Source organism: Caretta caretta, chromosome 24 (genome assembly GCF_965140235.1).
Source record: "Caretta caretta isolate rCarCar2 chromosome 24, rCarCar1.hap1, whole genome shotgun sequence".
NCBI lineage: Eukaryota > Metazoa > Chordata > Testudines > Cheloniidae > Caretta > Caretta caretta.
Window position 1 is genome coordinate 1335431 of NC_134229.1, and position 26143 is coordinate 1361573.

The 26143-nt window shown below is 52.0% G+C and overlaps 1 protein-coding gene across 26 annotated transcripts in view; it reads right to left on the minus strand.

Annotated features, from left to right (window-relative positions):
* Positions 1–26143, minus strand: part of UBAP2L (ubiquitin associated protein 2 like) — a 43677-nt gene that overhangs the window by 2283 nt on the left and 15251 nt on the right. For 10 of the 26 annotated variants that reach the window (XM_048828230.2, XM_048828224.2, XM_048828226.2 and 7 more), the window contains 17 exons: positions 22996–23165; positions 21408–21493; positions 20143–20314; positions 18800–19001; positions 17070–17350; positions 16408–16580; positions 14289–14466; positions 12802–12856; positions 12055–12229; positions 11462–11534; positions 9711–9906; positions 9428–9516; positions 8277–8330; positions 7499–7580; positions 4918–5135; positions 4717–4822; positions 463–530 (listed from right to left, as the gene is read on the minus strand). In XM_048828230.2, the coding sequence (XP_048684187.1) occupies positions 463–530; positions 4717–4822; positions 4918–5135; positions 7499–7580; positions 8277–8330; positions 9428–9516; positions 9711–9906; positions 11462–11534; positions 12055–12229; positions 12802–12856; positions 14289–14466; positions 16408–16580; positions 17070–17350; positions 18800–19001; positions 20143–20314; positions 21408–21493; positions 22996–23165 (2378 nt within the window). The remainder of the gene's footprint in view (positions 1–462; positions 531–4716; positions 4823–4917; positions 5136–7498; positions 7581–8276; positions 8331–9427; positions 9517–9710; positions 9907–11461; positions 11535–12054; positions 12230–12801; positions 12857–14288; positions 14467–16407; positions 16581–17069; positions 17351–18799; positions 19002–20142; positions 20315–21407; positions 21494–22995; positions 23166–26143) is intronic. The other 16 variants (XM_048828249.2, XM_048828246.2, XM_048828248.2 and 13 more) reach the window with 3 other exon arrangements.

Genomic DNA, 26143 nt, shown 5'->3' on the forward strand with positions numbered 1-26143 from the left:
AGACACCACGGGGGGGTGAGGGGCGCCAGGCAGGTCTACCCTAGCACACGCCTGCGTCTAAGACGGCACAGGGCGAGGGCTCTTTCACCCTGCATGCTTCAGACGGGAGACGTTTCCCAACCCCAAAACATCTCCTGCCGCTCTCTCAAATCCCACCCAGCCGGATTGCCTCCGGGTGGAGAGAATCGCCCCACAGAGCCCGCTGCATTAGCGAGCATGTCTACACGGCAGCTGGGAGCGTGCTTCTCGGTCCAGCCAGCACCGTCGCAACGTCGGCAGCGGCTCGCAGTGCACTAGTGCGAGCCAAGCTCGTGCGAGTGTCTAACTGGACCAAGAGGCACGTTCCTAGCTGCAGTGCAGACACCCAGACAGGCCTGCAGTTCCCACAAAGCCTGGCACAGGTCCCCCGGAGCACCCCCCCGCCAGCTACTATCTGCCCAGAGATATGGACGAGATACCAACCTGGGTCTTGGAGTAGACTGAGCCCGAGATGTCTGGCACTCCTGTGTTACTGGATGTCACGGATACGCCTGTGGAGGGAGGAACCCAAAAGTCAGCATCAGGCAGGAGCTCCCGTCAGCAGGCAGGGCAGGGGCGGGCACCCTGAGGTTACCAGGTGAACCAGCGCCACTCCCAGGCAGGAAGGAGCCACAGCACTGGATGCAGCCACTGGAGTCCCCCACTCCAGGTGGGGTTTGGAGAGAGCTCCCACCTGGCAGGAGGAAGCCCCTTCTCAGAAGAGTGGAGAATCTGTCACATTCCCAGCTTGAACGCCCTGGCCTCAGACACCCCACCCTGCTCCCACCCCGCTGCTTCAACCTGATTATACCAGAAGAAATCCTCTGCTTTGTGGGAGTTGCCAGACGGCACCTGGCAGGGGCTCCTACAAAGGGCAGAGCAGCTTTGTCCTTCCAGACAACAGTCCCCAGAGGGGCTTTGACCTTAGAAACGGGTGGCCGTGGATGGCTAACAGGTGCCATTTCCTCATCTCTCCCATTCCACTAGTGCCCGCTCCCTGGGCTGTGCGCTCCGCAAGGGCATGCCCTCAGAGCTGACACACTGTCACCAGGCAGCCTCAGCACCACTATGGGGTGTGCTGAGGAGACGGCCCAACACCCCAGTCCTCCTACGTGGAGCCGTTTCGCACCTTGCTAACGCTGGTACGGAGAACAGCTCCGATGGCACAGAGCCCCAGGGGAAGCATGGCTCTGCAGAATTAGCAGAGCTGTTCAGCAACAGGAAGAACTGCTGCAAGGATCCTGACTGGAGTGGACTTCGATCTGGTTCTGGGAAGATCTGTCAAGGAGGAGACCATCAGGCAAGGGTGACAAGCAGCTCTTGGATCCCAGAACAGAACAATCCGCTGCCAAAGCAGTTTCTTCGGGTCTCCAATGAGAAATGTGGTCTAGATGAAATTATTATAAGGTGGGTGCAGAACTGATTGGAAGACTGAACTCAAAGAGGAGTTATCAGCAGTTTGCTGTCAGATTGGGAGTGTGTATCTAGTGGGGTCCTGCAGGGGACAGGCCTGGGACCGGTACCAGTCAATTATTTTCATTAAGGATCAGTTGCTCTCCACGGCCACGGGAGGTAGGATAAGAAGTAATGGCTCAACATGCAGGAAGGGAGATTCAGGTGAGATATCAGGAAAAACTTCCTAGCTCTCCGGGGAGTTAAGCTCCAGCATAGGCGTCCGAGGGAGGAGGTTTAAGAGCAGACTGGACAAACACCAGTCAGGGCTGGTCTAGGTTTACTTGGCCCTACCTCAGTGCAAGGGGCGGGACTTGGTTACCTCTTGAAGTCCCTTCTAGCGCAACATTTCCAGGATATCCTGGCTGCCGCAACGAAGGGGATGGAACATTTCCCCATCTCCTGAACTAGCCAGGGCTTCGCAACCAAGGATGTGGGGCTGAGAGCGAGAGGGCTGTGGCCATAGCATTCTGGGGGCAGCAGGGATGACGCAGATAGACAAGACCACATTCCCACCCCTACAAGGCACAGAAAGGGCAGGGTAGCCCCTTAATACACCACACTCATTAGGGGCGGGGTGAGTCTAACACACACCCGGGCCCAGTGCTAGCAAAAGTCCTTGATTTGTAGGCAACATTCATGGGAACTGAGAGCCAAGACACGCACAGAACTTCACCAGATGGGCTGAGATTTCATGTCAGCTAGCAACTTCACAGCAAACTACATGCCAGATCCAGACTTTGGCATCACAGAGCAACAGGTGCTGTCGCTCAGGGTCTTGGGGGGAAGAGATATGACAGTGGGCTGCCAGGACAGGGTCAGCAGACTCACCAGGCCAGCGCAACATCAAGAATTACTCTGATTTATAGGTCATGGTGGAGGACACAGACCAGCTGAGCCTTCTCACCCTGATGCTGTGCACAAACACTAGACACACCTGCCATTTGTAAAAGCCCAGCAGAGACAGCACATACTGTCTGGTGTCAGACAAAGCCCAGCCTGTCAACACATGTGCAGAAATCTTAAAGAAATTCCAGAGGACTGGAAGAATGCTAATATTGTGCCAACATTAAAAAAAGAAAAAGCAAGCAGGATGACCTGGGTAACTACAGGCCAGCCACCCTGACATCAATCGCAGACAAAATAATGGAAAAGCTGATAAGGGATTCAATTGAGAAAAAGAATTAAAGGACAGGAATATAATTAATGGCAGGCAACGTGATTTTACAGAAAATAGGTCTTGTCAAACAAGCCTTACTTCCTTGAGATTCCAAGTTCGGGTGATAAAGGTAAATGCAGAGATGTAATATACTTTTGGAAGGTGTTTGACTTCGTGCCCCATGACTTTCTCATGGAAAAACTGACACTACACAATACCAGTGGAGTACATGTTAAATGGATTAAGAACTGGCTGACATCGTCAATGGGAGTGTTTCTATGGGATTGGTACTAAGTCGGACCCTGTTCAACATTTTCACCAGTGATCTGGAAACAAATATAAAGTCACTGATAATGAACTAGAGACTGGCAGGGATATAAACAATGAGGAGGACAGGGCAGTCATACAATGCAATCCGGATTGTCTGGTAAACTGGGCCATTCAAACAAAGTGGGTTTGAATAGAAAATTATACAACTAGAAACAAGTAATTCCCTACAGAACGGGGGCTCTCTCTCAGAGGTAGTGACTGATAGCAGACAAGTAACTGAACAAGAGCACCCAGTGTGATGCTGTGGCAAAAAAGGGCGGATGCCATCCTCGGACTTAGGGAGAAAGGAGGTGATTTCACCTCTATACTTCACTGACTAGCTCGATGCTCGAATATCACATCCAGTTCTCGTGTGCACGTTTCAAAAGGAAGCTGAAAACATGAAGAAAGTGTAGAGCCCTGAAATGATTTGAGGGATGAAGAAAATGCCTTACAGCGAGAGACTCGGAGAGTATGATCTGTTCAGTTCATCCAAAAGATCAAAGCGTGACTTGATGACGTGTATGGACCTTCACAGGGAGAAAATCCCAAGTAGCGAAGGGCTCTTCAATTTAGCAGAGGCAGCAGAACAAGAACCAATGGCTGGAAGCTGAAGCCAGACAAATGTAATTTAGAAATTCGGCACAAGTGTTTCTCAGTGTTCCAATAGTTAATCACCCGCGAACTGCCAAGGGCGGGGGTTGACTGACCAGCTCCTGAGGTCTGCAGACTAAGCCCGGCTGCCTTTCAGGATTATGCACTTTAGCCAAACACAAGTTATTGCACTCACTACAGGGGTATGTGGGTGAAATTCTCAGGCCTGTGACATACAGGAGGTCAGACTAAATGATCTAATGGTCCCTGCTAGCTTTAAACGCTATCAGTCTCTGAGAGCGATGCTCAGGGAGCCAGCAATCCAGCACGTGACTCTCCGGAAGGGTGTGCAGTGCTCCGTGGATCCCATACAAACAAACGCAGGGATATGGCTGGGCCGGTCAAGAAGAATCAATATGCTGCACAAGGGTGCATCAGAGCAATGTCTCTCCTCGAGTCCATTCTCGATGCTGCTGCAGATGGGAAAGAGAAACATCAGCCATGTCACTCATGTGATGGCTAAATCCTGCAGCAGCTCTGAAAGTGTACATCCAGGCTAGAAGTTACAGACAATCGGGAGAGCAAGAAGAATTCACTTAAGCTTGACTCAGAGTGCCAGGGGTCCTGGCCACCCCTCTAGAGCCGCACATGAACATCTTACAAGTCATTGCCAGGAAGCGCTCTGGGCCCTTACTCTTCTCTGGGCAGAGTCCCTCTTCTTACCCACCAGCAGGCAATCCACCAAGAACAAGGTGTCTGTACATAAACAGAGAGGACATCCCAGCATCTTCATGGACAAGTCGCCCCAGCACTGCTTCTAATTAGCCAGCAGGTGCCCTCCCCATGAGGTGTAAATGCCCATGTAGCCCCAGGGCTCTTGAAGTCAGTCCCAGGACTGCTTGGGGCAGTCTGACACAAGGATGATTTTTGGTGGATCTCCTGGCCTGGGACTGAAAGTGGTGTTTGTCCAGACTGCAGCTGCACTTTGTTTCCAACAGCACCCCAGAGAGACCCAAGGCGGAAAGGCAGTGTCTGTGGCAGTCCAGCAGCCCAGCGCAGGCAGGGCTCAGTGGACTAGTTTGTTCCAGCCCGGGACAATTGCCCGTTTCCTCTCCTGTGACCCCCCTGACAACCCTCCACATGTTACAGACGTACCGACTGACTGCCCACCAAGCGTCTCTTACCAGTGCTGTATCCATGAGAGCCATAGCCGCTGGGCTGCTGGAAAGGGGTTGCTGACGCGTTGACGCTAACATTCACACCATGCTGCTTGGAAGAGGTAGGAGCGACCTAGAGAAAGGAAGGGGCCGGGATGGTGAGCACAGGGCCAGCCAAGCTTCTCTGCCCTGCCCCCCCCACCAGGTGTGGAAAGGGGGAGCACTCACAGGGAACACGGCGGGCCCATACTGGAAGGTGCTGGGGAGCCCTGGTACCCCTGTGTAGTACGGCAGGCTGGTGTAACTGTAGCCAGGAGGCAGAGCTGGGTTCAGGAACGTCTGCTGCGTGGTGTGGTGTGTCTGCGTCTGGCTCTGCTGAGGCTGCGCCAGAGTTGTTGCTGGAGCAGGGGAGGAGGCGTCGCCGCGGCCGAACTTCGCGAGGTCTCCTGGAGAAGAGAGGGAGACGGGCGGGAGTGAGGCCACCGGGCTGAGTGGTCGACGAGTGAGTGACTGGGATCGACTGCCTTGCCTTGGTCACCTTTCACCCAAGGATCTCAGAGAACCTTGCCAACAACAGGCCTCAACCCCCCGTGGGGTGCTGGTGAGCCTTAACCTTGCTGCGTGACGCTTGGGGGGGGGGTGAAGCTGGCATGCCCAGGGTCCTAGAGTGAGAGCCGCAGAATCAGGAACAGAACGCAGGCCCCTGCCCCAACCTCCAGATGATCCTTCGAGGATTCCAAGCCATTAAATCAAAGGGGCCCAGTACATACGACCCTTCCCCGCAGCCGAGAGAGAATTCATTTCAGACCCCTCTGCAGCAGGGCCTACAGACACACAGCAGCCATGCAGCATGCAAGGCTGGATTGTTAAACTAATTGCTTTCCCCAAAGCCCCTTTGTCCTCTGTGCCCCTCAAGGAGCAACCCACAGAGAAGCAGACCCTAAAGGGAGACGGGTTCCTGTAATCAGCTCCCCAGGGACTAAACTACATGACATAGTGTCCTGCCGAAGTGCTTAACAAGCTCTTATAGCAGCCTCTGGCCTTCATACTCCAACCCCCATACAGGGGAGCGAGACCCACCAACACTGGGGTTTGTCTGAGAAACTCCTGCAGGCCCCACTCGCAGCCTGAGCGCCAGACACACCAGGATTTCACAAGTAGGGTCCCGGAGTTTATGGCAATTCCAAACTCAGCTTGGAACGGGCCCAGAACAAAGCAGCAGGCTCACGAGTGACCCCAAGCTGTCAGGGTATGTGCGCACTCCAGTTACAACCCCGCGGCTGGCCCAGGCCAGCCGACTCGGGCCTGTGGGGCTCAGGCTCATGGGCTGCTTAACTGCAGTGTAGGAGTTTGGGCTGCAGCCCAGGCTCTAGGCCCTTACAAGGTGGGAGGGTCTCAAAGCTCAGGCTGCAGCCCAAGTATCTCACTACTGTTAAATGGCCCCTTAGCCCTAGTCAGCCACAGGTGTCTAAAGAGTAGTGTAGACATACCCTAAGAGCCCTGCACCGTCAGCCAGCAGCTGCCTGGTGCTCGGATCTCATTGAACAGGGGAGTCAGATATTGACTAGCTGAAGATGTGAATAGCTTCTTTTTACAGTGCTGCTCACACTCAGTCCTCTCCATGCCATGGCAGAGAAGCAAGTACCCTTGCAGGGGCCCAATGACCTGTAGAGAATACTCGCAAATATCACTTCCTCTGCTCCCGCAAGCAGCTGGCCCTGGAGACTGGGCACAGGCCGAGGGGTCTGGAAAGCCTCCATTTGCATTTCTTTAAGAGCACCTGCTTGCTCTTCCCTGCAAACACTCTCCCCATTCAGAGTGCACACAGTAAGGCACTGTGCCAGCTCCAAGACAGCCACAAATGCTAATTATGGCTCCAGTGCTAACTTGGCAAATTATGCGTGCGACGGCCCATCAGCCCGGGGCTGGGATTCTAAGGTCAGCGGGCTGGTCCAAAGCACTTCCTGCCTGAAGCAGGAGGAGAAGCGACGCACAGGAAAGCAAAGACAAGCAGCTAAAGGAGCTAACTGCAGGCCTCAGTGCTGGAGCTGGGATGGAAAGCCCCTTTTAGGCCAGGTGGCCCCTCCTAATTCCAGCTCCGGACTGACCCCTAGGGCATATTTGCTAGTGTGTTGCCCAGTCAAGTTTTTAAATGCCCCACCTGACTCTTCCCTTGGGAGACTCTTCCACAGCCCAAAAGAGCTGGTTTTCCAGCTATTCAGCCTGAATTTCATACCATTACTTCTCAGCATTCCTGTCCCTCCTATGTTTCTACCCTCTATGTGTATCTGCCAATTGTACCTTCCCCTGCTTAGACTCTGCTTTGCCAAGCCAGACAGGCAGCTCTTCATCTCCCTGCTAAATGGATCCCTCTAGATATTTTGCTGCAATGAGGTGTCCAGTCACGGTAACACCAGAAACGGGATTGTCAGAGGGACCAAAAGAGAATAAAGCCCCCAAGCTGGATAATCGCCGCAAGCCACGGGTAGTGCCTGCTCCACTGGCCATCCCCGCACTCCCGAGGCTAGAACTGCCCAGTGCTGCACAGTGGGGCAGTGCACAGGAAATGCCGCACACTCATTTGGAGAAACACACCAGGCTGAGCTGGAGTGCTGCAGTCGGAGAGGCTCCAGCAGAGCCTGCCACGTGGAGCATCCAGAATCTAAGAGCTCCCCTGCTTGGCTGCTTCCAGGTGCAGTATTTAAACCTCATGCATACGGAGATCTTGCTTTCAGAAGAAAACACTGCCCCAGTGCTCACACTATAGCCAAGCCACCCCAAACTCGAGGGACAAGTGCCTCCCTCCTACCAGAATACGGATTGCTGCTCAGGCTGCCATCTCTTCCAGTCAGCGGGGTGGTGGGGGTAGGGAATGGGATGCTGTAATAATCCTAAAAGAGACAGGGAGAAAGCGCAATGAACTACATACTGTTACAAAGGCGGGCCTCTTGGAGAAACAGGATTTCCAGGCTGCAACAGTCCAGTGTGTTGGAGTAATGCAGTTCAGATCAGTCACACGGTAGGCTGATTGCATCTGGTAGCAACTCCGGATTTTCTCTTGCATTTACCATCCCCCGTCTGGCCATTAGAAGAGCTAGAAAAGGTCTACTGGTATGCATGCTCTTAAAAGGTCCAGGACTGTACGTCCAGCATCACAGCCATGGGAACAAGAATAACTTCTCTTCTGCAGACCATGTACCACATCCCTGGGGCAAGCATTCCGTCTGTCTCTAGAGAAGGTCAGTCCAGCCAGCACCATCCGCCACTCACAGTGAGCAGAGCTCTGCTTGCTTTGGACTCGGCTTCATAAACCTACTATCCCAATCACCGCTGCTGACCAAATAATTAACGCTACTGATTCCCAAGTGCCAGAGAACACCTGGAGGAGCTGAACTGATCACAAATTGATTAGAGTGACCTCTACAGAAAGCGCCACAGCTGTATACATATGGAATCCCATTTTCCTAGTCTCTCACGAATACTTTACAACCTGGCAGGCCTGTCTGGATTCACTGGTTAGGTCCAGAGATACAGGCCAGCTGCTGGGTCTACAGAAGCGCCTTACATATCTTATTTTACATACTCACCAATGGGAATCTCGTCTGAAGCATCTGCAAGTCGTCATAACCATACACTTGTGGCTAAGAAAGGAGCAGGAGATTGCATTAGGTACACAAATCTTACAGCTCATTACCAAGTAGCCAAGGCAGATCTGAACGACCATAGTCCAGATAATTATATGACCAAGAATGAAGACCAGCCCCCATGACAACAAGAGACAGAATGACTGGAACGAGAGAAACCGCTACGGGACCTGGTCAAAGATCTCTAGTTCGCGGCCGAGAGATGTGGTGCCACATGGGATTGTATGGCTCATCAAATATCGGTGGGACAATCCCGGTTTGTAAGTAGTTTGCAGAAGTTGTATACACAAGTGTGTAACTTCTCTCGTTTCACACATATACACACCCACAGCTAAGACTGTGGGCTCTTGACCGAGAGGGGCGCCTCGCAACCACCCGACAGAATGGGGGCTGGTATGGAAAAACTGAGCACCCCGGCTAAGATCTTTGGTTCAGTCCGTCACCCTGGTTCCCAGCTTCTGGGACAATTCTCCAGCAGAGACACTGCACTCAGTGCTCCTGTTTCTCTACCGTAAGGAGAAAGCTCAGTGGTAAGTCCTAGTGTCCCACTGCCACCCACTTCCCATTCCAGCTGTTTGCACGTTACCCACCAAGGGGCTGGCACTGCTCCAAACCTCCGCTCCCAGGGACCTTGGATCAATAGGTGCTGCTGGCTGACCAGGCTGGGACCCAGGGCTCTTTGCTCTGCATTGGATGGGGGTGGGGGATGTCTGTACATGCCCTACTTGCTGGAGGTTAGCACGCCACAGAGCAGGCAGCTCAGACAGAGTCCTCCACCAAGAATACCCCTGCAGTCATCTCCACCAAGTGACACTTACCCCTCTTTGCACACAGACGCACTGCTCCCTCCCGCAGGGCCTTTTCCCAGGAGGGGAGCCTCCAAACTAGCTGAGCCCTGGTGCAGCCCCATTGATTAGCCTTTTGTAAGAGTTTTATGTTGCAAGTTCAACCAGGTGGTGTCTGCTTGACTGCATCTGGTACCAACTCTGATTCCTCTGGCATGCACTGTCCCTCCTTTCTAGCTACAGAGAGAGCTAGGAAGGATCTACTGGCATGCCGCACCTCTGCGGCCAGCTCCCCAGAGCCCCACTCACCGGATAGGCATGTAACAGCCCTGGAGCCATGATGTACGGATTAGGCAACAATGGAGGAACTCCAGGAGGGAGGTTGGGAGGGGCTTTTCCTGAAGGAGGAAAAACACAGTTACACAGTGAAAAAAAACACTGATCAAATCAGCCGTCCCCCCACCACATGCGGCCCCTCCCCCAGCACCAGATCAGCTTCTCGTCCTTCCTCCACCACATGCAGCCCCCCCGCCCCGCACAGTACCAGATCAGCTTCTCACCCTCCCCCCCACTGCAGGCAGCCCCCCGCCACCTGATGTTGTTGCAACAGAGCTCCGGGAGGAGGCTGTCACTGTGGAGTTGCTGCTGAGGCTCAAGCCCAGGCTGCTGACGCTGCTAAGACTGGAGGAGACGCTGACGACAGGTGGGGCAGCCGAGACGGTGCTGGAGGAGGTGGAAAAAGTGCTAGCAGAAGAATGGAGGCTTGCTTCACTCTCCACACTAGTGTGCTAAAGAGGGGTGGGGAGAGAAAGAGTTAGAGGCCCAGGCAGTCTCCATGTAGCCAAGCAGGACGAACAACCACCCTGCAGGAGGAGCGGTATGCAGGGGGGAGGGTGCAAACAACTGCTGGACCTGGAAATCCCTAACTGCAGCACCTGTTTGCAGCAAGGGCTTTGCTCCTGCACTGGGCATGCCGCTCTGCAGTTGGGCTCTCCCAAAGTGCAGGCCTGGCTCTAGTTACATGTCTCCAGCTATCAAACAGTACCACATGGCTGCAGGCAGAACTAAATGCGGCCATGGAAATCCGGCACAGCGACTGGGCATCTCCAAAAGTCACAAGATGGGGGAGTTTACCTACACTAGGAAAACAAAACCCACCCCGAAACCTCCCCTCAGCCACCAGGGCAAATCTTACAATCCCAAGTTTAAAGGGCTCCACTACCCCTCCAGCACCCCGAAAGGGGCAGCTGGGGAACAGTGACAAGAGGGGTGAGAAAAGCCGCTGAAACAAGATGCTGTTTGCTCTTCACACCCAGTCACCTATTGTGCAAGTGGCACAGAGAGCCGTCCCTGTGGCAGGTTCCCTGTTCAGACTCCGTCTCCGGTGAGATCCTCTAATGTCAAACTGCCACAATCTAGTCACAATCTGGGGAACTGGCTGCCCAACAGCCAGCACGAAAAACCACACCAACATTCAGGCCAGGACACAAGGCCCTTCAAGCTACTGATACAGGAAGAAAAGGCCCTTCAGTTTGGAAGGGGCAGTACTGAGAGAACCCACAATTACAAAGGAAGCAAAACCCCTAAGCAAATCCCTAAGCGAGCCCGGAGCCTTCTCCAGCACATGGGGAACAATACAGTCCTGCGAGAGAGACCAAGAGAAAGGTGCTGCTCATTCCATGTGTTACTGGGTTAAGTGCCACGTCCCAGAGACACCCACCCCTGCTCCGAACAGTGCCCCCATAAGCAAACATCCGGAGCCTCTGCCTGGTATTTAAACGTGCTGAAGGCAACTCTGGTGCAAGCCCCGGAGAGCAGTGACTGAATGCATGCCGTGGAGTGGGAAGAATTTCATTCTGCTGTAAGCACCAGCAGCACTGGGCTCAGCATTTCCGCACTGCCAGCAGTTGGTATGTCGGAGCACTGCAGTTCAATCAGCCACAGTCTAGTCTGACTGCATCTGGTTGCAACTCCAGGTTTCTGTGGCATACACTTCTCCCTTAATGGCTACAGCAAGCTAGTAAGGAGCTATTGGTATGCGACAAACAGGCCTCATCCTGCCTAGAGCCATGAACGGGCATGCAATATATTGAAACAAATCTCTCCCCCATAACCTTTAGATCGCTGGCCAGCCTGGCTGAGTCCCACCCCATCTCTGACAGGCTGCACTCGTTACTTGGCTGTGAGCAGTTTTGCCACCAGATCTATGCTATACACATCGCCTGCTGCTGCATCAGGGCCTGGCTTTCACAGGGGATGATGCGCCCATATTTCCAGTGAGTGGGGCCAGAGTAACAGGCGCTCAGTGCCTGAGCAGATCTGCACTGCAGTATCTGGACTCACCAGAAGAGTTGACGTTGATGTGCGCCCAGAGGACGTAGACGAAGAGAGGCTGTTCTGCTGGGTGGGTAACGTGCTGCAGGAGGCGAGAAAAAGCTGTCAAGCCAACTGCAGAGTTAGACAGCAGGGCTCACTACCCCTCCAATGCTACCATACAGCTCCATTATCTCCCTCCACAGGAGACGTCAGGTGCAGGACCAGACCACATTTGGGATGGACGATAGATATGGAGAGAGCAACAAGACTGGAAGCCAAGTGCAGTCCAGCTCCTGACAGCAAAGCTGAGCTTGCTTCCCAGGCAAACAGAGCGCGGTACATTTCAGGGGAAGAGCACTTTGAGAGCACTTTCCTTTGTGGAGCCAGCGCTTCCCTGACGCCTTGGCCAGGTAGGGGAAGGGACACCTTTTCTTGCCCAGAATGACTGAAGCTCCATCCCATGGTGTCTAAGTGAGGGGATCCTGGAGGCCCCTCTGGAGAGAGGAGGGGTACCACATCACCACATGGCAGCAGGTGGTCCAAAAGGTCCTCTCCACTCACCATTTCTGAACAGGGCCTAGCGTTCTGCTTCTCCAGCAATTGGCATGCCCCGAGCTCACCTGCTGAGTTGGGCGGTGGTCGTACTGGGGAGCTCCTCAGTGTGGTTCAGGCTACTCAGAGCTGATGAATGCTGGCTGGCTGTTGTCAGCAGGGACGATGCGGATACTGCATCATTCAGAGGTGCAATATTGGGGGCAGAGGGGGAATCTGATTTCACCACAGGGCCTGGAGCACCTGTGAATGAAAGCTGTGGTTAGGGGTCTTCTGAGCACTGGGAACACCACCAGCACTTTCCACCTACAAACATTCCCCCCTCCCAACAGCCCGTGGAGGAAGGGAATGCAGCATGAACTGGCAGCGAGAGCACAAAACTGGGAGATGGGAGACCTGGGGCTTATTTCTGGCTCTGCTGCTGACCTGCTGCGTGACCATGGTCAAGCCACTGCACCCCTGTGCCTCAGTTTCCCTCAACAGTAAAACAGAAGCAATGATCCTTATCCAGCTTCACACAGAGCTGAGATCTATGAATGAAAAGCCCTTGATAAGGGCCAAGGATCATCATCAGGAATAGACTGTCCCACTTGACAGGCACACAAGTTAAGTGACCTGCCCAAAGTCACAGAGGCAAGTGGTAAAAGACAGAACATTTTAGGGTAAGCAAATAAAACAAGCAGCACAGAGCAGGCCAGCAAGGTGACAATTTTCTGCCAGCGTGGATTGAGGCTGTTGCTCACAACCCCCAGAAGGAACACAAGGGAATGTGTGGTGTGAGCAAACCCAACCCCCGAGTCATGCTGGCAACTCACCTTCGACGGCCTGCGTGGTTTGTAACTGTGTGGGCTGTACAGAGCTGAAACCATTCTGGAAAAGAAAGGGGAGAGTTTGGGATGGCTACAGCTTGTCTTCACTGACCCCTCTGCATTTGTTTAACCCCCCTCCAGGCCCACACAATAGCTCCAGGAGCAGACCTAGGACCGTACGAATTATCAGACTGGATCAGACACGAGGCTAACCCATTCAGGCTCCCCTCGGACCATGGGCAGTACAGATGCTCCAGAGGAAGGTGCAAGAAACCTCCTAATACCTAGTAGTTAGAGACCGGCTCAAGTGCTGATCAAGAGGTCTACATCTCCTCCAACACAGATATTCCATTAACTATTCCCACTCTGGATAGTTTTGTGATCCATAAGAATCTACAAGCCCTTTTGGAATCATGCTAGTCTCAAGCTCAGCACTACCCTTCTGCAGTGAGTACCACAGGTGGTGTGTGAAAAGCAGAACCGTCTGTCAGTTTTCATTTTGCCACCAGTGAATTTCACTGAAGGTGAACAAATCTCAGCATGGGGACTCTTGATACTTGGCAGGCACATGACATGTGGCCAACAGCGAGGGGTTCTCAGCACATTTATCAGATTCCACAAGACAAGAGGCGACACCAAAGGATCCATGAGGCAATTCCCCCACCCCACCCAAAGAGGCCACCCCGAGAAGCCAGCAGGGAAGACCAGAAAGGGACAGACTCTCCAAGCAGCGGGGCACCTGACCAATGCCCCTCTCAGCAGCTAACCCAGGTGTGGCGTGGCAGGCTCCAGTGGAAGGTGTGTGCAGCCCTTGGCCAGAAAGAGGGGAAACACTCGGGATCACGGGAAGGAAAGAGAAAATCCCACACGTTGCCCATCCCAAGAAATAACTAGATCATCCACGGTTGGCACTGCAAGTGCACCCTCCACCACAGTACCCAGGGGGCCGCACTGCAGCTACAAGGCCCAGGATTACACCTATGCCTACTTGGGGCTAAATTAATGATAAAGCTCCAATTTACAAGAAATATTGACAGACCCTGCCTCTAGCTGGTGTTGCAGATTTTGAAAGGAAGTTACAGTGGAATCAAGGAACCATGGATTTCCTCACTCACCTCTCCATTTAAAATGACCCACTCCCACCTCTCCTCCTTCAGTCCTGAGCAAGGCCAGTTTGCAGACAACCATCACATCCTGTGGTGACGACATCAGGTCCACCTCTACACAGCAGCAAGCCTTTAGCTCAGCAGAAGAGAGGGCTTTTCCATAGCAAGCCAGCAACGCTGAGCACTCTGCTCTCCCAGTTTGCCAGCTCCCCCTCTGCAGTGATCTGCAGGGCCCAGTTATCAGCTTTTTGATTTCTCTTACACCCTTCCTGCACTGCAGAATTACAGCCACCCCTCCACACAGGGCTTCACACTCTGCCATGGTAAGACAGCACCACCGAGAGGGGATGCGCTGGCCCCAGAAGGCAGTTAAGGCCAGCTCCCTACCTTGGCCTGGGTCAGGTCTTTCTGGGGCGAGGAGGAGATGGAGTTTGGGTATCGCCTGGTCTGGGTGGATCTCTGTTCATACAGTGGTCCCTGAGCGCTGTTCTGGGAGGTATACGTTGCTGTCTGTATTGTGCCGCCCTGGTAACCAGACTCCTGGCTTTGATTGGACGAAGATTCACTACACAGAAAGAAAGGAAGGGGTTTATTTTCTCTCCAAAGTGACCCTGCTGGGCTGGCAGCCTCAAGCCTTTGCTTACATGTGCTTATCAATGTAGCTGATCAAACCCAGCAGAGAAGTGCAGCCAGGAGAGGGATGGCCCAGCCACAGGGAGATTCTCTCTGAAAAAGGCTTGTGGTGCTGTGGACTGAGCACTGGACTGGGAGCCAGGAACTCCCACATTCTGACTGCTACTGACTCACTGCGTGGCCCAAGCCAAGTCACTTCATCTCTCTGGGCTTCCCTTTCCCACCCATAAAACGGAGCTAGTACTTAGAAGGAGGCTGTGAGGACCCGCTAATGCAGGGATATTCAGAGTGAGGCTTGCAAGCAGCCCTTTAATGGGTCTCCTGCAGCTATTTGCAGCCCATGATATAAAACCCCTGTGCAATTTAATTACTAACTAAAGTTATGAACCAATCAGGAGGCTTTTACTATGTTATTAATCAGCTGCAGTTGATAAAATAATAATACATGGTCAGTCATTTTGCTGTGAGAATTATATACATTTCCCTGGCCAGGCTGTTTAAATATGAATTTATTGCACTCTAGTAAATGAAACAATGAATTCCCACAACTGTGACCCTTTTGGGTAATGCTGATCGCTAATTTGGCTCCTGAACCACTGAGGTCAGAGTATCTCTAAGCTAACGGTTCTGTAATGGTTCGGGGATGTAATGCTCTCTATAAAATTAAGTGTGAAAAATCCAGGCAAGTCTTCCCCTTTCTGACAGACTCAGAGGTCCCCATCCTTGATAAGGAGAGAGGATATAAAGCTATTCTGAAATCAGACTGGACAAGCACATAAACCGGGGACACACGGCAATGGCTGGAGGAGGAACTGCCTAACGTTACAGGTCTTCCCCAGCCCTTCCACCATTCTGCCCAGCTCTGGGCAGTAAATGCACAGAACCCAGACATCATTGAAACCCTTGTGAATTACTGTGCCACGGACCTTGCACAGGAAGGGGTTGGGGCAGGCAGGTCAGCCGTAAGTCACGGTTTACATTAGAGCTCCTAAGGCATATTTACTCTCACAAACCCCCATGACTGCTTCCTCCACTCCCCGGCCTGAATGCCAGACATCTCCAGTAACTCCGCCGGGACAAAAGGGCCAACATCTTCCTGTTCAGCATTACATCAGGGCAAAGTTGTTGTGCAATAAGGGATACTCAACACACTTGCTAGGGACTGGGAGTGGCAGCAGCTCCCAAAGGAGGATCAGCTAGACAGCAAGGGGGTGAGAACCCTTCAATTTGACAAGGCACGCTCAGTTTGAATGGACAGACGTGCTCAGCTCTCTCCCTGTTTGCTACAGAAGTCTCCACAATTTGTATTTACAGTGTGAAGAAGAAAGCACACACACAACCTGTTCACCTGGAACAAGGCGCAGTTGTGCTGGGGATTCCCCTCTCATTATTCACAGGGAGTGGTTTAACGGCAGCAGGAAACCTGCCCTAATTTACTTTCTGTTTAAGTACCGCAGGCCAATCAGCCATACGTTTGTCTGAATGAGTCCGCTGGCAACTTAACTGTTTACTGTTGCATACGCTGTCCCCCCTTTATAGCTATGAGACCAGCCAGAAAGGGTCTACTGGTATGCAGTATAGTTAGGGGGCTCCCAGAGCAGGCAGGGGCAGGCTGCAGGGTCAGCAGTGCTGGCCTGCGCTCATTTACCCAGGCGGCTTGGACACCAAGGAAACTCCCGCCCCACTGTGCTGTGGCTGGTACAGGAGACTCCAGAATCTCAGTAGTACAAACAAGGTGCCCCTCTGGTTAGGATGAAGCTGTTTCTCCTCCTGACCCTGCAATGGGTTAGAGCACAGAGGCTCCTTATAGCCGGTCCATTGAGACCCAGATGGAGCTGGAAGCAAGGCTGCCCCTAATGGCAAAGGAGCTTACCTCGCAGTGCTGGTGTAGAGGCTGCTTTGAGACTGGCTCACAGAGGCGCTCGTCGTGGGCGTTGATTCGTACTCCGAGAGAACAGGCTCCGAACCAAACTGTAATGCCCCAAACTGCAGGTTTAGCCCTGAGATATCAGCTGAGCCAGGCATTTCCACCGCGAGAGCAGGAATCTGCAAAGGAAGAAGGGGTCCCTGAAAGGCAAGTCACTGCAAGGACAACCAAACTGAAGTGGGCAGAGAAAATTCTACATGTGCACAGGAGGGCTCTGACCTCAGCCCACCCCACACTTCAGTGTCACAATGCTAGAGCTATGTCAGCTGACCAACAGCCCCCGAGTACAGGGATCAGGCCACAGGGGCTCACCTACACAGATGTCTGCAGGGTTACGACTCTGCAGTCAGATATTGAGGTACTGAGAACCCCAGACTTGACTTCAGTGACACCCACCCTCACCCTGCTGGAATTTCGAACACACTCGCCCCTGTGGTCTGCAGGTGCTCTGGATTACGCTGTGAACATGAATCTGTTCAGCCTGGAGAGCCTAATCCAACTCAGGGTAGTCAAATCCAGCTCCACTCCCATTAACAGGGAGGGAGGCTGCTACAATTCCAACACAGCTGTGCCTCAATCCCGCTGCCACCTCCCCACACACCCCATACCTTAGATGTCAAGGAGGCTTTCTTCTTCTGCTGCTTGAGCTTCTGCTGCACTGGCTGGGGACTGGAGGACTGGTTGTCCGATGAACCTGGGGACATCTGTGGAACAGGGTTGGTTTTGTTGGGCAGAGGGGAAGATGGTGGGGGCGGTGCCGTTGTAGAGGCTGTCACCACAGGCTGCTTGTCCTGCATGAACACCTCCATCATCGCTGAGGCTGGCGTGAAAGCCTGACGCTTGGTGAAGGGGCTGTGAACTGATGAGTCCGTTGGGGTCTTTAGATCTGCTGCGCAAAACAAGGCTGGATCAATACTGGTTGTTTCGTGAGAGCTAACACAAGTCCCGCCACTTCTAGGTTTCAGTAATGAAATAAATGACTGAGACCTTGCCCCTCCCTGGAGCCTTTCATCGGGCATCACAAAGCTCTTCACAGAGTTAGTTAATGTCCATGGAGCTATTAGGTCCCTCCTACATGGGCGCATGGGGAGTACCACTCCGAAGGGAGTCAGGGGCATTGCTGGGAAAAGAACCCCAGGAGCCCTGACTCCCAGTCCAGCATTCTAACCAGACCCCTGCCCTCTTCCACGGGCAGTGTGCTGACCTGTCAAGCACTCCACCTTTCAGCTCAGCGTATAAGGCCTCCCTGCAGCTCTTGCCATGAAGATTAGGGGTGGAAGGAAGCAGATCTAGTCAGCAGAGCTTCTCCATCACAGAACGACTGCAAATGCCTCTTACACAAACACCGACTCTCAGAGAAACCTGGCTTTGCTTCCCTGCCCTCCTCCGCAAGTTTGGCTGCATTTGATTGCCCGATTGTTTTCCTTCACCTACTGTGCACCCCACGACCACCACCCAGGCCTTCCTCCCCTCAGCATGGCTGCACCTCCTGCACCCCGGCTTACTAAACACAACTCCCATTCTCTCTGCCTCTGCTCTGGGGCTCCTTATCTGAAACACTTAGAGGATGCCAACACTGGCGGCTGCTGGAACAGGGCTGAGTTTTTCCTCAGCTCATATCTGAACCAGAGCCATTTCCCCAGAGCAAGAAACAACGTGTAGGAGCTGAAAGAACTGCATTAACACTAGACCATGCAAGGCTTGGAGAGACCTTTGAAGCACAGAACAGCTAGAGCTGCTCTTGTATCATAGGTATCCCCAGGGCCAGGAAAATCGCTTCCTTTCCCCACTGGCCTCTGGCATGAGAGCCATCAGCGGAGGCTAGTTTCCTTTCCAAGGGGCCCGATGAGATCGGCAGCCCAGCTCCCTCCAGCAGATGGAGGCTGACACATGCCTGTGTATCTGAGATCTATTCCGCTGGAGAGCTCTTGGACTCAAAGTACTTGAGGCCACCGCTCATAAAATTCCTCTCTACAGATCTCTGCACTTAGAGAGCACGCTAGGCTGCGTAAATGGCGAGGGGACTGGTCAGCAGATGCCTGCAGGCGTCCGTGTGGCAGGCTGGCAGGGCTGAAACAGATGCCAGTGAGATGGACACACAGAATGAACTCATTTCGGTTGCTGGGAGTGGAAAAAGGACGAGGAAAGACCCTGAGAGTGCCTTAATGAGCAATAATAACTCTCCAATCCGAGGGCAATTAGATGTGTGCTCCCGGTGATTTGTTCTGAATGGCAATGAGCCCAAAGGCTCCAGGGCTCGCACTCCCAAGTGAATCCTCCACGCCACCAACTGCAGCACACTCTTCGCCGCCCAGAAACCGCGTCCTCGATGCCTTACCATACTGCGCGAGAGCTGAGGGCTGGGCTGGGGGTCCCAGGTCCCAGGAGGAGGAGGTGCTGCTCCCGCCGGGCTGGGTGTGCTGAGCAGCCAGCTGGGCCAGAGCCTGAGCTGTCTTGAACTGCTCCAGGAACTGAGAGCCTGTGGTGCTGCTGCTTTTGGCCTCTCCGACATCTCCAAACCCCTTCCCCAGCATGCTCACCTGGGGTTTTAACAAGGAAAGGAAAAGTCACCACTAAAAGCAGGGGCCGCGATTTCCAAGGGAAGCCCTGAGCCGCAGGAAAGCTGAGTGCCCCTGCCCTGCATGTTTCACACATAGGCTTTGTTTCCCGTGGATGTACTGTGGGTGCTGTCTGTAATGAGAGGCTTTATGCTCGTATTTTGCCCTGCACTGCGTGGGATGCCAGGTTTTAGGGCATGGATGTAGCACAGCTGAGCTCTCCAGTAAAGGGAGCAGATGGATCTGCAAGAATCCCTAAGTGCCAACGAAAGTCCATGGGACTCCTGCTCCCCAGTCACATAGGTGCTTTGGAAAATGCCACCCATCCTTATCCTCCCAATCTGTCTGCCAGGGTGACACGAAGAACCAGTTGTCCAGCTCCAGGCACCTCTCTGGGTGCATTTCAACAATTCCCTTCTTCGCTCTTCAACACAGGACTGCTGGGCTCTCAGCTCATACCAGGCTGGGGGTACCCCTGTCCGTCGCTGCAGGATGGCCAAGAACCAACCCGGCACAAGCTAAGCCTGAGATGCAGGGATTGAGTGGAGCGGGACAGAGCAGAGTGGCAGCACTCACCTGCCTTAAGGAACAGGCACCTTTGGTGCTTTGAAAGCAGAGTCTGTCCTTGGGACAAGTCGTCTCCCTGAGAGGGAGAAACCAGCTCTCTGAGAAGCCTCCAGAGGGAAGTACAGAACAGGAGACACCCAGCAAGGCTATGGTCACAGGCCCAGCTGCCCCGACACACTCGGGGCATGCTCCCTTGCTGTGGTTACCACCCTATCGCCCTTTCAGACAATACAGCTCACAGCTGCTCAGAGGCTATGGGATTCGGTTTTCCCCTTTCGTAGTGAGAAAGAGGCACGTGGCCCAGGGTTAGCCAGGACCGAACACTGCTCCAGCACTGAGGTTATCCTGCTCAGTCACCTAATTCCTATGAACTCACAACACTGGGAGCCATGAGCGCAGGACTGAAGCTGTAAATCACGCAGCTTGGGGATTCTCAACTAAATGGGTGCACCCATTCTGCCCCTCCCCTATTACTTAAAGAGAGGGTTTCAGAAGGTGGGTGAATTCAGCAGGCCCCCTACCTTGCCTAGGCAAAGGTGAGTGGCATTTTCCTTACCATGCTGTGATGAGGGAAGGCGTTACCAGATGCAGGCTGGGACATAGAAGTCTGCTTGGAATTGCTGAACACCAGTGGCTGGGCAAGAGAAGGAGCCTGGGTTGAATCCAGGTTTGATGACTCATTCTCCAGAGAAGAGGGTGTCTTTCCTAACAGCACCGCAAGGTCAATTCTGGGAGAAGGAAAAGGATGAAACCACCCAGGTTAACTGGAGCCGTACCATCCCTTGAGGGTTGTTAGCTTTCTATTCCAGCCAAGAACGTCCTTCCCCGCCCCCGTGACCTCAAAGAGATTCACACTACACTACCTCAGCACTAGTCAGCAACTGTCTCTAGCAATCTCAAAGGACTGCCTGAAAGGAGCAGCCGCCCGTACCTACTACAAGTAACCAAAAGGAAAAACCAGGCCTAAGAGCAGCTATTACGTATGGTCACCTGGGCAAGGCACACCTGTGCTACCTATCGGCTAGGCTGAGTAAGCAGAGCTAATCCTGCCAAACTATTAAGAAAAGTCTGGCAATCAACAGAATGGACAGAGACAGAAAGGTTTTGCTTGGTAAGCCAGGGCAATCAAATTATGAAGTTACACAAAACAGAGTTGCATCCAAGCAGGTGAAACCTTGACTAATAAATGAACAGGCCACTGATGTAACTGTTTTCCTGGGACCAACAACTGACATGTTAATGGTTTACATTTATATGTCGAACTCAATGAATTGTCTGCAAGAATAACTCTATGGAGATAATTCTGAATTTTGATAGAACCTTTTGGAGGAACTCAAAGTTTTCTACAAACATGAATAACCCTCACATCCTCCTGTGAAGTAGTTAAGCATTTCGGCTGAGACTTTCAAATTAGTCCAGGGGATTTAGACAAGTGCCTTTCATTAAAATCAAGAGATGTGCCTAAATCCCTTAGTCTGCTCTGAAAATCTCAAAGCTGTTTTACAAAGGGACAATCCGATGAGCCGAAGACAGAAATTCTAACAGAACTTGGGAATTCCTGGCTTCCAAACCTGGGCTCTAAGCACTTAGTCCTTCCACTCAAACCCAAGTGAACTTATTCAGAGCTCCTGAATTTTGTCCAAGTGGATAGCCATTTGTCTGGATGGTTTAAACACAACAAATCCTGCATCTTGGCAGGACGTTCGACTAGGTGACCCTTGCGGTCCCCTGTAGTCCTGTGGTTCCATGACTCTATGAAGCAATGCCCTGGCCCTGGACTACCATATTGCTACTGCCATAGCATTATTATTAAGCCATCACCTCTGGCCAGCTGTGATTGTCACATTCTCGGCAGGCAGAGGCACTGAAGACACATTGGAGGCAGTGAAGATCTTGGTCTCTGAAAGCTAGAAGACAGAAGAGGGAGGTAACCCACTCATTAGAACCATGCTTTAGGGCTCCAAATAAAGAGAGATTTCAAAGTTAAGGCAAAAATGCAAAGGAACTGGGGCTGGGAAGAACATGTGCAGGAAGGTTCGCTCATGGCAGCCCACAAGAATCAGTGCGTGGGGTTAGCACTGATAACGTGTTTCACAAACATGCCAGCCCTTGGTTTTTCCTGGGTTTACCCTCCTCAATGACTCAATCATCTGCCAGGCTTAGAAAGCATTTCCACTCAGTGCTGGCTGTCCCTCAGTCCAACAGAGCAACTGGGAAGTTATGGAGTGAAAAATCGATTGGAAAACGGGCATCTGGAAACTCACGAAGTGCAGCACGGACCCCAAACCCACCGGACATGGAGGAGGAAATATCTGAGAGAGGAGAGTCAGCTACGAAGACACTTCAGACTTAGTCTGACAGTTGAGCCTCAGTTCCCACAGCCAAAGTGAGGACTTCTGGCTACCGGGCCAAGAACCCAAAGGCCTGCTAGGGCAGTGCAGGAAAACTGCTCAGTTAGCCCCTGAGTCAGCAAAGCCCCTCCACACGTGCTTGCATTTCACTCAAGTCAATGGACAAGCCAAAGTGCTCTGCTGAACTGGGTCTACAACCAGCAAAGGGGCAGTCTGCTTTCTACAGGCCAGTAACTCCTGTTTGAATTCTAAGGAATGCTCAGGATAGATGGATGGGAAGTTTTAGAGCAGCCCCCACATAGTTTAGAGTGGACTATATTTGTATATAAACAGCTTTTATCCCAGAGAGAGAAGCCCAAGAACTGTTGCAAGCACCTCTGCAAGTAATGGCCAAAAAAAAAAAAAAAAAAAACCACAGAAAACCATCCCAGGCCAGAGCGTTTGCTTGGTGTGCAAAGGGCCTCCATGTAACGCAAGAAAGGGTGTCCAGACTGCCTTCAAGCAGAGACCTGATGAGCGCAGGAGCAGCTCTAACTGCCTGTGTTTCTACACTCAGCACTAACGCTTCCTTCGGACAGCACTTGAAGAATGAATGCCTTTTCCTTTGCTGTCAACTCCAGCTGCCCAGCTGAAAGGAAGCGAAAAAATGTACAATAAAGGGCTCAGTCCTGCAGCCATTTAAGGTGATAGCAAAACTCTCCCTTGATTTAAATGGCAGCTGGATGAGGGCCAAAGTTAGGAGAACTTTAAAAACCAAGGCAAAGTTTCTTCTGAAGCAGTGGAATCGGATGCCGAGAACACAGATCAAGCAACGAGATGAACATGAGACAAACCACAGATTAACACAGAAGGAAGAGCTCAGAGCTCCTGGAAACAGGCATAAAAAGCACAACCTTGGCAATAAAGACAAGCAAAGATACTTGACATTCTGCATCCAGACTCCCTCCCCCCAGCCCCCAGCGTGGATATTACAGATCCACAGGAGGCAATGCTTTCCAAGCTGCAAACTCGCAGTGTTAACTTTCCACAGAGTTCAGTAGCGACAATATTTAATCCACCTGAGTCGTGCAGTGCAGTTCCTGGAACAAGGAGCCTGGTTTGGGGCTATTCCTACAGTCCTCAGCTAGCAGGTTTTGTCCCCCTTCTAGCATGGGGAGGGGATTGAGAGTACCTACATCTTCATTCCAGTCCTCTGTTCCCCATTCCTCCGTCGCTGTCCTCCAAGCACCTACAAGGAAAGCAAGGGTTTGGGAAGTTTGCTACGTGTCATAGCCCCATTTCTTACAAAAGCCAGGCAAGCGATTTGGGAGCATAGCAGGCAGCTGGATGGGTTCTTACTCACCAACCAGGCACAGGCGAGAGGCTAAGAAACGCTGCACACAGACACACCCCAACACCAAAGCAGAAACTCAGGGTATTGGGTTTAGCCAGGGGGCTCCCTAGGTTCTTCCCCAGCCTCTTTGCTCAGAATCATCCGTTTTCCTGCTTCCCCCTCTCCTTGCCGTAGCTGTACCCACAACCAGCTATCCCCAGCCCAGCAGAGACCGAGAGCACCACCTCCAGAGTGTCTTCTGCCAGAGGTGGCGCCAAAATCCAGCTCTCCTGTGGGACACCACCATGCAGCTAGACTGGCTAGCAATCATATGGATTTTTTTAAAGGGACACTGTCAGATCAAATTCAGTCCCAAGTTTTAGTTTTGTAAACAAGCTTTCGTAAGACCCAAGAACTGAAATGTTTCCCTGGTTTATTTTCGTTTCAATGAGAACGTTTCCCTGCAGCGCTTGAAACCCAACACGGGGGCACTTTGCCTAGCACATGAGACTCTGAAAGTGAAATCTACTGGGAATCTGTGATTCATGAATTTTCCTTGCTCAATTTCAGACAAATACAAAAGACGAACAGATAAAATACTGCAGTGAAAAGATCATCATGTTGGTTTCAATGGTCCAAGGTTTGATTTGTAAAGATAGACAAATTTACTTTTTAAAAAATTTGTTTTTAACCTGACTGCATCCCCTACAAGCCAGTTCCAAGTCCCTTGTTCCCCCCTCCCCCCACACACACACCTCAGTTTGAACTGAGCACTCTGGGTGTAGCATGCTCACTTCAGAGTCCACTAGAGACTTAATTTTAGGTCCTGGGGTGGGAGGAGAGGGGGAGCATTTCACATCAGAAAATCAGGGCACAAAAGCAGCCTGCCACTTTTCAGCAGGTCATTTTCACCCATACAAACCAGACTAAAAAAAAAAGCCACACAGCCAACAGGGTTAATTCTATAGACATTTACAAGAATAGGACAAGTTTTGCCTGTGACAACACCACCTTAATCAGCTAACGAGCTTTTAGAACTTGTAAAAGTGGAACATTTTGGTCTCCGGTTCTTAGAGGCTAGTCAGAACCCTCCCAGATTTGGAGGGGGGGGAGGGGAATTTCCATATAGTCTATCATTGTCAGGCCAAGACTTGAAAAGTCTCCCAGTTCCAGAGATGCAGCTGCTTGAGAGCACCAAGGAAGCAAATTACTAGCAGAGCCTATTGTTTATTTTCCCTGGTAAACTGAGCAGATTCAAACCTCTAAATATTTTATTCTATTTAGGATCAAAACATTAATACAGTTTAACTCCTGGGGTCCTTGCAGCCTCCGGGCATCCCACACTTGGAGAACTCCCCCTTTGCTATAACACAGGCAGGGGAAGAGTACATGCTACCCTTTTGGGGGGTGGGGAAGAGTTAAAGCCAGCTTTCCTCATTTCTCCTCTGCTTCTTTGCTCCCTCAGCAGCAGTGTGAAGGCTCCTTTTCCAGACCTTCAGGGACTAGAGCCCGTCTCCCTACCCAGGCAGAGGCTAGGTACCTCAATCCAGTTGTGACTGGCAGAAAGCAGGAAACAGAGTCTGTGCTGCAGGACATGGCCCTGGGCCCCATTTCAATTTCCTTTTGTCAGATCAGTTTTGGGAATAAGAGGAAGAGCAGAGGGGCAAGGAAGGCTGAGCTAAACTCTTCAGCTTCCAGACCCATGAGAAAGGCTTTCCCTACACTCCAAAACTTCTCCCTACCAGGCTGCTTTACAGGTGTCACACACCCAGTCCAGCCCTGATCGAGATTTCTTGCACATGGAGAGGGAAGGAGAAGTGTATGCAAAGAGCTGCTTTCGATTCAAGATGCTCTCCAGAAAGGAAATGGATGGTTTCCTAACCAGCACACTGTATATCTACCTTGCTGAAAATAAACCAAACATCCCGCTAAGCTCCTGGCCAAGCGAGATCATCTCCAGCGAATCCAGCACTCTGGCACTCAAGACAGTGTCCTATTCAGAAAGACAGGAGATTGCCTGCCCTGCCCTCTCCCGCCTGGTGAGGGAGTCTCTTCCAGGGCAGTTGCTCCCCTCTCTTAGGGAAGGAGTTGGCTGGGAGAAATATTATCCATTTTCAAGGCAGCAGAGGTGCAGTCATTGAGTCAGCTAGTACCAGATAGTAGTTCAGGTGACAGCCTGCTCCTGTAACAGCAGCTAGCCATTCCCTCTGGACAGCCTGAGGCCCTGTTGCACTTGCCACAAGCTTGAAGAGAGGGACTCCTCGGTGGCCCCTTTCTATTCTTTTCGGACATCTCTCTAACATTAACATCAGAGTCTGCTGCTCCTGTAACTGACTAGGAGGGCCTGCAGGTGCCACAGGGTATTGGATATTCACTGACCGAATTCAGAGAAGAGCGACTGGGCTCGAGAAGCTCCATGGAATGTAAATCCAGATGCACACACAAATGGGTGCGACACTGAATGGCAGAACTCCAGCAGCTGGTTTCACACTAACAGCTTGTGCACTACCCACGGCTGGAGGTCTCAGCTCAGAACCGTAAACTGGCCACAAAGGAACAGGAAACTGCAGACGAAAGGGACATGCAGGCTTAATCTCGGGGCAAAACTGGGAGGAGAAGCAGGTAATGGAAAACCTGCACCCGAACCCTCACAGGATCCTTATCCAGAAAAACAAGCTTTGACTTCAACGGCCAAGCTTTCCCCATTTATTCTTCACTTTCCATGGTAAAGCGGTGGATTCTCCATCCCTTGAAGACTTCAGATTGAGACTGGCTGCCTTTCTGGAAGATCTGCTTTAGTCAAGCAAGCTACTGGGCTCAATGTAGGGATGACTGTGAAATTTTCTGGCCTGTGTGATACAGGAGCTCAAACCTGATGATCTAATGGCCCCTTC